Source organism: Artemia sp. Qi Xiang Cuo, chromosome 6, assembly GCF_049724085.1.
Source record: "Artemia sp. Qi Xiang Cuo chromosome 6, ASM4972408v1, whole genome shotgun sequence".
NCBI classification, from domain to species: Eukaryota; Metazoa; Arthropoda; class Branchiopoda; order Anostraca; family Artemiidae; genus Artemia; species Artemia sp. Qi Xiang Cuo.
This window is the reverse complement of record NC_142799.1, coordinates 62,613,160-62,625,203: the sequence shown is the minus strand read 5'-3', so window position 1 is coordinate 62,625,203 and position 12,044 is coordinate 62,613,160. Positions and strand designations below refer to the sequence as shown.

The 12,044-nt window shown below is 35.2% G+C and overlaps 1 protein-coding gene across 2 annotated transcripts in view; it reads left to right on the top strand.

Annotated features, from left to right (window-relative positions):
- Positions 1 to 12,044, top strand: part of LOC148951487 (bumetanide-sensitive sodium-(potassium)-chloride cotransporter-like) — a 199,734-nt gene that overhangs the window by 128,520 nt on the left and 59,170 nt on the right. For both annotated transcript variants that reach the window (XM_089090907.1, XM_089090906.1), the window contains one exon: positions 10,049 to 10,280. In XM_089090907.1, the coding sequence (XP_088947033.1) occupies positions 10,049 to 10,280 (232 nt within the window). The remainder of the gene's footprint in view (positions 1 to 10,048; positions 10,281 to 12,044) is intronic.

The following is a 12,044-nucleotide window of genomic DNA, read 5'->3' as shown; positions in this document are numbered from 1 at the left end:
TTTCCAATTACTATTGATCAAGGTTTGATTGTTTGAATGTTTAAAATTCAAAGGGAGAACTTCTTTAGATACATAAGCACTTTAGTTTTTCAACATTCAACTCGATGGAAATCAATCAATCAATCAATCAATCAATTTATTCAATCAATAAACTTAACAAAATACAATTTAATATAAACTCCCCCGTAAGGCTCTATGGCCAGGAAAAAAATAGCAGAGTATGAAAAAGATATTCATGATAAAATAAAGAACTGGTAAACAAACTTTTTTATTTTTATAGCAATAATTTAAATCATATTGGTGGAAACCAGCTCTTCAACTAAATAATAATAATAATAATAAAAACAAAACAAAAAAACAACACAACAGTTTCTTATATTCCCAACGTGGCTTAGTAGAACGTGAAATCTTTTCATGTTTTCAAGTTAGTTCTAAGTTTACAACTGATACCAAATGCACTTTTGCACTAAGACATTTACCATAAGGAATTATTAGTTTGAGCCGTAGTTTACTTAATTAGGGTTGCAACCAAAAATTTTTACACTCAGATTGTCGAGTAATGGAGCAAAAATAAAAGTGATTGCGTAATATCAATAACGAGCAATAATTTAAACCAGATTGATACGTGAAAGATAGCTCTACAATTTTAAAATTTAAAACATTCTTTGTAATCCCTACGAGATTTAGCAGCACGTTGAAATTACCTGTTGTTTTCTAGTTAGTTTTTAGATTACAACTGATATCAAATGTACTTTTATGCCAAGAAGTTTATCATCAGCAATTATTAGTTTCAGCCATGGCTCACTAAATTAGAGTTGTAACCATAAATTAGTACAATTGGACCATTAATGCCCATTGCATTGCCCATTAATGGACTGAAAAATGAAACTGATAATGTGTCTCCATCCGTAATATCGATAAACCCTAAGATAAAATTTAAACTCTAAAAATTCAATTTGGTGTGATTTTTGATAAAGAACTAATAAACCATATTATAAACTCCAAAAATCCAAATATTTCTGGCTGTAGAATGGATAATTTCTAGTTATGATGCAAACTAGAAGCTACTCATAAAACTATGACACTATCAAGACGGGTTCATGGACCTGTGTTGTAAAAACACATCCTGATGCACTTCGTTCTTCTACCGCACAAAAAATCGTCCATTATTCTGCGTTTTCAGCAAAGCCCTTTGCATAATCGTACAAATATACGGACATATCATCATTCGCTCTGTTCGCAATCGTTTTGTCAAACAGTTCGTGGTAACGAACTGTAAGTAAGGAGCGACCCGGCTCAATGGTAACCGAAACTCTAAAAAACGGAATTTTTGTACCAATACATCAAAAGAATTGTATTTTTATGCTGATTTTGAATATATAAGTTTCATCAAGTTTAGTCTTACCCATCAAAGGTTACGAGAAGATTTGCCTTATTTTTGAAAAAAGGGGGAAACACCCCCTAAAAGTCACAGAATCTTTTTGAAAATCATACCATCAGATTCAACATATCAGATAACCCTACTGTAGAGGTTTCAAGCTCCTATCTGCAAAAATGTGGAATTTTGTATTTTTTGCCAGAAGAAAGATCACGGATGTGTGTTTATTTGTTTTTTTTGTTTCTTTTTTTCCCAGGGGTAACCATATCGACCCAGTGGTCCTAGAATGTCACGAGAGGACTCATTCGAACGGAAATTAAAAGTTCTAGTGCCCTTTTTAAGTAACCAAAAAATCGGAGGGCAACTAGGCCCCCTTCCACGCTCATTTTTTTCTCAAAGTCACTGGATCAAAATTTTGAGATAGCCATTTTTGTTCAGAATCGTTGAAAAATTTAGTAACTACGTATTTAAAGATGACTTATTCATCCATAGTCCCCGGGGGAAGGGCTGCAAGTTATGAACTTTGCCCATTGTTTACATATTGTATTGGTTATTGGGAAGTATACAGACGTTTTCAGGAGGGTGATTTTTCTGGTTGGGGGGTTGGAGGGAGGCGATTACGTGGGAGGATCTTTCCATGGATGAATTTTTCAGGGGGGAAGAGAATTTCCATGAAGGGGGCGCTTGATTTCCCAACATTATTTAAAAAACGATCAGAAATTAAATTAAAAAACATGTTTTTTTCAACTGAAAGTAAGGAGCAACATTAAAAATTAAAACGAACAGAAAATATTACGTAGCCTATATAAGGTGGGTTGGCTCTCCTCGATAGCTCGCTCTTACGCTAAAGTTTTTTTTTAACTTTTAAAAGAGGCTATTGTCCTAAATAAACAGCCTTTGTGATTTAGGAGTCATTCCTAAATAAATGGAACAAGAATCAAACTTCGGTTATTATAAGGTTATTATTAGTTTAAAAAAAGTGAAACTAATATGCAAATTTTGTTTTAATTGTTCATGTACGGTGAGCCAAATTCAAAACCAGGATTAATTCAAAAGCATTCAGAAATTAAATAAAAAAAACAATTTTTTTTTAACTGAAAGTAAGGAGCGACATTAAAACTTAAAACGAATAGAAATTATTCCGTATATGAAAGGGGCTGTCCCCTCCTCAACGCCCCGCTCTTTACGCTGAAGTTTGACTTTTTCTCACAACTCTACTTAAAAAAAAAACTTTAGCGTAAAGAGCGGGGCATTGAGGAGGGAACAGTCCCTTTCATATACGGAATAATTTCTATTTGTTTTAAGTTTTAATGTCGCTCCTTACTTTCAGTTTAAAAACAAACTTGTTTTTTTTATTTAATAATTATATAGGCCGCGTAATAATAATATTAGTTTGTCTTGGCTTCAATTAAGCTATCATTTTTAATATTTTTTCTATGGCTTATGGTTAAATATAAACTATTATGGGTGATTATTGACATATTTACTTCAGCATAACCTCTAAAGGCCACTTTTATCAGCATGGACCAGCCATGCTCAATGAACACACAGGTTGTATATGACGTACAAAAAAACAAAGAACAAAAAAATAGAAGAAAAACGAAGAAAAAAAAGGTGACACAACGATGAGAATAATTTTCAGCAAGGAAATAACTAGAAGTACTACTACTAACAACTCACCGCAGCACCAAGGCTCCTGAGGCCAACACAGCTACGCACGCTCCTCCTCCACCACAATCTATTCAAAGCCTCCCTTTTTACACCCTCCCACGAAGTTCCCATTTCCTTTAAATCTTTCTTTATGACGTCCTCCCACCCTAGACGAGAGACAACCTGCTTTCCGTTTAGCCCTAGACGGTTGGCCGAAAAGAACAATCTTCAGCAATATGTCATCCTTGATCCGCACAACGTGCCCTAGCCATCTCAACCTTTCTTCCGTTATAGCCCTAGAAAGCGGTATTGAACCACATTTTTCGTACAGCTTATTGTTTGAAATACAGTCAGTCAGCCGGGCACCCAGAACAATCCTTAAGCAATTTCTCTGGAAAACATCTAGCAAATCTTCATCCGCTTTTCGAAGCGCCCATTCTTCAGAGCCATATTTGACTACTGTCATCACTGTAGCTTCTAATATTCTAATCCTGGTTTGCAGACTTATCTTCTTATTCTTCCAAAAATTTTTTTAATTGTGAAAAAAAACACCCTGAGCCTTGGCTATTCTACTTTTAATATCTTCACTGCTCCCACCATCTTTACTAATAATACTACCAAGGTAAGTGATGCTGCCCACTTGATCAATGTTTTCATTACCCAACGTCACCTTTTTATCTTCACTTATTCCTAGCCTCTAAAAGTTCATTCACTTTTGTCGGAATAATCAGTTTTTTACACTCACCATTCATTAAGTAGCTCCCAAACGAGGCTTTTTTACGGCATGTGGCAGGTAGACGTGGCACTTTCAGTGCTCATTTACTAAAAGTACGTAAAGATCAACATTAGCTTCAATATTAGCCCTTAGTCATTTCTCTATGGTTCTGAGATGATAATAAGTGTTAGTTCTATATGACAGTAGAGGGTTGCCAACTGCCAACGTCTGAAAAGAATCCAAATCAAGGCACAAGAAAGAGAGATTTTTGCTTAAAAACAGTGCAAGTCAAAAAATTAGTGCGGGCGTGGCTGTCGCCTCGCGCGCATCCCCTTTCACTGTTCTGGTCGCTTTTACGTCATTTAGAAAAAAAATGTAAGTTATCCTGCGATCATGAAACATATCGCCCTTAAATTTTTTAATGTGTTCAAAATAAAGTCAGGAGGGTTTGGACCCCATCCAAAACAAGTTCTTGGGCCCCTGGCTGGTAAGGTAAGATCTTTATTTCAGAAAAAATGGCTATCACAAGCCGAGATGGGCGACTCGCACTTTAAAATGGTGCGAATGCCTAAAGTCTTTGCAGAATTTTACCAGTTGGAGAGAAGACTTTGAAAAGATTTGTTTTGGTCGTTGCTTCTCCCTCACCTTTCTGCATACTCACTTTTCGATATTCAAGAAGAATGGTTGTGCTAAACAGCTTTTGACTTCTTTGTTTAAATTGGAATTTCCACTTTCCCCGTTTCCACTTGTTAATTTGACTTTAATTTGTTCGACTTTCGCGTAAAGGGTTGGAAACACTGGAAAGACGACTGGAGGACTCGAATAAGCACAGGCAGAGATAGCAGAGATCATACCGGCTAGGAGTTTTATCTTTTCACTCACATAATTTATTTTGAAGTTTTTTTTTATTTCGCTAGAACTTTTTCTATCATCATTTCATAAAAGACTGCAAAAAGTTGGATTTTAGCTAAAAATCAGCAAAAAGAGTGCAATTTCCGTCCGTAGAGGGAAATGAGTTCAATGAGGTAAAACGAGTACAAAAACTCTGGTGGTTCATCTATATACTCAATCGAGTTTAACTATCATTAAATGAAAAAAAACTAGTTTTTTCAACTGAAAGTAAGTGAGCAACATTAAAAATTAAAACGAATAGGAATTTTTACGTATTTGAGGGAGTTCGACCCCAGGTTAATACCTTGCTCTTGACGGTAAAGCTCGAGTTTTTTTCCAATTCTTTAAGAATAATCTCAGTATCGAGAAGGCCAGTTAATAAGGATAGATAGCTCTTTTGAAAGTACTAAAAAACTTTAGCGTAAAGAGCGAAGTATTGACGAGGGGGCGAGCCCCCCTCATATACGTAATAATTTCTGTTTGTTTTAAGTTTTATTGTTGCTCCTTACTTTCAGTCGAAAAAACTGTTTTTTTATTATTTAATTTCTGATCATTGTTTAAATAATGCTGGGAAATCCGGCGCCCCTTTCATGGAAAATTCTCTTCCCAAATGAAAAATTCTCTTCTCCCATGAAAAATTCCTCTATGGAAAGATCCTCCCGCGTAACCCCCTCCGCCCCACCCACCCCACCCCCCCTGAAAAAATCTCCCAATAAAACGTCTGTATACTTCCCAATAACCAATACTATATGTAAACAATGGGCAAGTTCATAACTCACAGGTCTTCCCCGGGGACTGTGGGGGATTAAGTCGTCCTCAAAGAAATAGTTATTAGATTTTTTGACTATGCTGAACAAAATGGGCGTCTCAAAATTTTGATCATGACTGGGAAAAAAATGAGCGTGAGAGGGGGCCTAGTTGCCCTCCAGTTTTTTCGTCACTGAAAAAAGGCCTTGTAACTTTTAATTTCCGTTCGAATGAGCCCTCTCGCGATATTCTAGGACCATTGGGTCGATACGATGACCCCTGAGGAAAAACAGAACAAGAAACAAACACTCATCCGTGATCTTTCTTCTGGCAGAAAATACAAAATTCCACAGTTTTGCAGATAGGGACCTTGAAACCTCTACAGTAGGCCTCTCTGATACGCTGAATATGATGGTGTGATTTTCATTACGATTCTATGACTTTTAGGAGGTGTTACCTCCTTTTTTCGAAAATAACGCATATTTTCTCAGGGTGGTAACTTTTGATGGGTAAGGCTAAACTTGATGAAGCTTATATATTTGAAATCAGCATAAAATCGATTCTTTTGATGTATCTACTGGTATGAAATTCCGTATTTTAGAGTTTCGGTTACTATTGAGCTGGGTCGCTCCGTACTTACAGCTTGTTACCACGAACTGTTTGATCGTTGTCACGCCTGAAGGTCGTATCTGACATTTTTAGACATATGAAATAGTTGCCAAAACTGTTTGCTGAGCTGGTCTCAAAGGAGGAATTAGAAGGGCAACGGCTGTTAAATCGGACTTTAATCCTCTTGACCTGCATGGGATTAAAGATTGTCCCTTACTTTTGGTTCTTATTGATGCGATTTTTTAACGCAAAGCTGCTCACGGATAGTGGATGTCGGAAAATCGCAAAAAAAAGTTCAACGGTTCACTGTAGCCGCTGAAGCGCAAAAAAATGTTATGAGACATTTAAAAAAGCATATGCATAGGCTAAATCAAGTTCTTGAAGCCAGGAAAAATAATCAAAGGGCTATTCTGTACTAGCCTAGGCCAGCTATGCCTAACGAAAAATATAATTCTTATTTTCTATGCTCGTTTCCCTGGAAATATCCCCCCTGGCCTTGAGTATTAAAATCTTGTATTATAAGGACACAGCCCTCGTGTTGCTTGTCAAATATCAATGGCAAACTTCTGATTAGTTTATCATTTACTTTTACATGATTAGTTTATCATTTACTTGCAATTTATGATTCTCAATTTATGGTTGACGCAAGCACAAAGCTTTCAATTCGGAATAACGGATGCGTTTTTCAACGGCTCAATAGAATCATTTCAATGCAGCCGTTGAACCGTTGTGACGCATAAACTTACTGCAAAAAATGGAAGAAATTTGTCAGATCACGCAATTAACGGTAGTTTTTACATGGAATCGCATGGATGGGAACCCAGGGCGCGAGGTAGCTCGGTAAATGGTACTTGGCAGTTATCTCACAAGCTTAAAAATGTCAGTTACGACCTTTTGGCGTGACAGTGATCTCAGCGATCTATTATAAATAGTTATCTAAGGAACGTCTAACCAGTATCCTTGCTGCAATTATCGTAGGTGGCTGCAAACCTCCAATTAAGAATTTTCAACGATGGTGATTTCAGTGGTGTGCATTTTATGTTTCTTAGCCTTCTATCCTCTAGAAATGGCGCATAAAAGATTTTTGGTGCTATTTATTACTTTATTCTGGTGCTATCAAGATGAATTTTTAAAAAAGTACGTAGATATGAGTTCTACCTTTAAAACGAACTAACAATCTACGACTAACCTGCCAGCACTGGCAGAGAAAAAAGATCACTATAAAAATCAATTTTTTGTGTGGGTTACTCACACAAAAAATTGATTTTTTTCGTTTTACTTGGTGGGGGCCTATGCAAAGGTTTTCGACAAAAACGATTTAAATAGGTGTACTTTTTGTTACGATTTGACATCACGTCTTGGATGTTTAGCTCTATTGTTTTTTCAAAAGTTTGTCTTCAAAATAAGATTATTATCCCGTTTAATTTAAATAATAACTGGTATTCCGAATCAGCGTCAATTGGGAAATGTTTTGCACTTGAAATTTTCTTGGAAAACCTCTTTTTAGTTTTCGGCTTGTATGGGCCATGGTTTGCTCTTTACTAGGTTGTAGATCTCCTGTAACCACGATGTTAAGATTAGAAGAAGTTAATTTCTTTAGACGCATAAGTCGCTTGAGTACTTGATACTTTAAAAATAAAAAAGAATAAAAAGGTATCCCTGTTAGAAATAAAGTACCGTGTTTGACTATGAAAAGTTTTCCGTTACAGTGTTTTAAACTAGAACGATGCGTGAAAGCCCTCCAACTTTAAAATTTAAAAGCAGTTTTTTATATTCCCAACGTTGTTTAGCAAAACGTGAAATTGTCTCATGTTTTCCAGTTAGTTCTGAGTTTACAACTGATATCAGGTGTACTTTTGTACTAAGAAGTTTATCAAAAGCAGTTATTAGTCTCAGCCATAGTTCACTAAATTAGGTTGTAACCATAAATTAGTACATTTCGATTGTCGAGAAATGGAGCAAAAAAAAGTGGTTGTAAAATATTTCATGTTTTTAAGACCATGCCTAGTTTCTATTCGAAAATATGCTTTCTACAATGTGTGTTTTTCAGGTGTACTTTCTACAATGTGTGTATGCTTCGGATTACTGTCTATTATGTTGGTTTATTTGGCTTATAATAATAATTATTATATTTAATTTCATTTAAATTAGTATTTATTTCTGGATGCGCCATCGTCATTTAATTTCTTTTCCTCAAATTACCGATTTTCCGTTGCTTTTTTTTTTTTTTGCATATCACATAAATTTGTTTATTACGAATCTTTAATTACTTTCAAATTTTATCAGTGTATGCGCTTACGATGACAGTGCAATACTCCACTATCAAAATCACCCTATTACATAATTCCCCTCCCAGCCTGAATTTCCTCCGTGTCTCATTGTAGCTTCTTGTATCTCTCCAGCTACCAGATTGGGAAAATGTTTGCCCCCATTTTTGTCCTCTTATGTCTCGAAAGGCTCATCACTCATGAAACTGAAAGACTCATCACTCTGCAAATGTATGAAATATTTTAACCTAGAGGTTGCTTCTCTTCTAAATTTACATAACCAAATAAATAAATGCATAACCAAATATACATAACCAAAATACTAGGGGTAAAAATGATTATTATACTCCACCTATCGGGTCTACCAGGTCCACGTTTTCTTTTGTTATAAAGGGTATAAATTTATGGAATAATTTGGATAATGATATGAAGAAACTAGAAAATTTTAGTGGTTTTAAAGCAAAATTGAAAGAAAAATTATTAAGTAAGCATGAATTCTATTTTTGTTTTGTTTTGGAGGTGACTTGATTTGGTTTAATTTAGATTAAGTTGTAATTACTTGTTGGTTTGTGAGTGCGACCCCACAACATGAATATGGTATGTAGTTGCTGTCCCTGTAGTATTATTGTTACTCTTTATTTATTTATTTTTCTTTCGTCTCTTTTCTCTCTTTTGTTTTTTATTGTTATCAAAATTCCTTATTTAGAGTTTCGGTTACTATTGGTTCGAGTCGCTCCTAACTTACAGTTCGCGACCACGAACTGTCTGATAGCTGACGTGCAATTATACACAACTGTATATAATTTTAACTAGTATCAAATGAATAAATTTAGTTAAACGAAGTTTTAAATCTTCATTTCTTATGGGCTACGTTCATCTTTAAGAATGAATACACAACTGTGGGGGCACTATGGCTTATGAAAGTGGGAGGCTCAAAATATGATTTCCGTGATAATCTTGAAAACTGTTTTTTTTTTTTTTGCCAACATTGCAGAAAATGCCACTTCGCTCTGGCACAATCTCTTTTGCTACTTAAAAAGGGCGCTAGTAATTTCAATTTTTATTCGAATGAACCCCCTCCGATGTCCTGGGACCATCAGGTTGGTAGGATCACCCCTAAAAAAAAAACAACAAAAAAACTAAAAAAAAACTAGCCAATATGCATCGTTCTTTGTTTCCGTGTCTACAAACATCATCTTTCTAGAAAAGAAGTACAAAATTTCGCATTTTTGTAGGTAGGTGTTTGATACCCGTGCAAACGGGTTCTCTGATATGCTGAATATGATGGTACAATTTAAATTAGGATCTCTCCCCTTTTTAGAGCTGTTTCACAATTTTCAACTTGCATAGTTATACATTATTTTAGTTATCTCCACATTCTGTTGCTATATATATATATATATATATATATATATATATATATATATATATATATATATATATATATATATATATATATATATATATATATATATATATATATATATATATATATATATATATATATATATATATATATATATATATATATATATATATATATATATATATATATATATATATATATATATATATATATATATATATATATATATATATATATATATATATATATATATATATATATATATATATATATATATATATATATTATAATTCTACATAATGGTCAGTATCCTAACGGCCTCTCCTTTTTACCACGGATGCCCATGAATGAATTGTCTAGTTAACGCTAGACTACAATGTGCCATACTTAAATTTTGATTTACTATCCTTTTAATTTTCTTATAGGTCATTGAGATGGTTTCTGCGTTTGGACCTCTGATATATGCGGGTTGTTTTGCTGCTACTCTTAGTTCTGCTTTGGCTAGCCTTGTCTCAGCTCCTAAGGTGTTTCAAGCTTTGTGCAATGATAACTTATACCCGTATATTGGCTACTTTGGAAAAGGTTTTGGCAAAAATAATGAGCCTGTCAGAGGTTATGTACTCACTTTCATCATTGCTCTTGGCTGTATTCTTATTGGTATGTTTTCTTTTTTCTTTTTCTTTTTTTACATAGTAGTTTTGTGATAGTGATATTGTTGGCTCGTTGCCAAAGTTTTGTCGTGGAATGACTGAGGTTTTCCACTTTTTTTTATACGGTTTTTTACCCGACATTTGAACAACAGAAATGTTTTGGCACGAAAATGCAAAAAAAAACAACAAAAAATGTTTAATAGCATATCTAAAATCAGACGAAATCAGTCGGGCTGAAATACCCCTTTTTTCAGGGGAAAAAGGGGGGAAATCTCGAATTTAAATTTCAGGAATATTTTCTGGATTAGAAGTTCATTTCCTATTAGTTCAAGTCTGGGGAGACCAAAAATAATATCAGAATTGAAAAATTCCATTGCTTAGTATCCCATTTCCACACTAGGCTAGATCAGAAGGGATAATATTCATAATTGAAAAAATTGAATTTTCGTTTTCTATTAATAAAAGTTCGGGGAGACAAAAAATGACAAGAGAATGGGAAAGTTCTCCTACTTAGTATCACATTTCTACCCGAAAAAGAGGAATTGGGGCAATAAGTGATTGAAAAGTGTATTTTTGTTGTTAATAAAACCCTAGTAAGAAGCAATAGCTTCAAAATGTAATTCATTCTTTACTAGGTTCCAGCTAATAAGTACATAAAGCACAAAACGCTTGAACGTTAGGCAGCGTGAAGGCGGCAGACGGCAAAGCGCCAAATGGCGCGATTGTCAAGTGTACACAGGCATGTGCGCGGAAAATTATTTCAGTTGACGTAAAACTTTTTTTTTGGAGGGGGGGACCTAATAAACAAAACAAATTATCCTAAAGCTAAAATAGGATAAATTAATCTCATAAAGTAAATATTGTGGCGAAACTTCCAAAACCTTTTTTTTTCTTTCCAGCCACTTCGTATGCAAAGGGTTTGTAGAAGCTTTCGAAGAGGAGCTTTCGACTAGAAATTGAGAGTTCTAGTGTCTTTTTATTGGGGTTGAAAGTGATTGGAGGACAACCAGCCTCTTCCCCATGCCCTTTTTTCCAACCACCCTCTCCCACCCTTTGCCTCCAAAGACATTCCATCAAAATTCTTAGACAGCAATTTTGTTGAATCAGTCGAAAGGTCCATCAAATATGCCTCCAGGGATGACATAACCCCTCGGCCCATGGTGCGACGGCAGTAAATAATGCAAATTGCCAATTGTTTAAACGTGGGTAATGGAAAAGGGAGGTTTGTTTCATATTGGTAGTGATGTGATTTGCTCAAAAGCTTCAAGGATCATTCTCTGGATCAAAAGGATCCAATACTCTGTCGGGGAAGGGGGGAATTAGGAAGCCCAGAAATAAGCCAGTTTTTGTCCTTGACCGATTTGAAATTTATAGCCGTAAGCTCCTGGGCTAAGAGGCCTAATGTGGCAAAATTTCCATCCCTTCTCCCCCCCCAGAAAAAATGGGACCCGAAAAAAGGGTCGAAATCATGTTTTCTGATCGGGTCGAAACTCACATACATATGCTCCTCACTTAGGGAACCCAATGCAGGAGGAAAAAAACAGAAACAAATTAGGTTTCCCTCAAAACGGGCTCGACAAAGTCCCAACAAAATTTTGAAAATTTTTGGCACTATGAACCCCCTATGGGACTTAAATCTATTCCGGGTGAAGTAGCTATTTAGAACGAAAAAAAAAAAATCCATGTGTGCCCAGGTTATCAATATAGTCTATCTGTACAGTCTCAGGAACAGCTTAGTGGTTTGACTTGAAATATCCAGGAGATGTTGGGG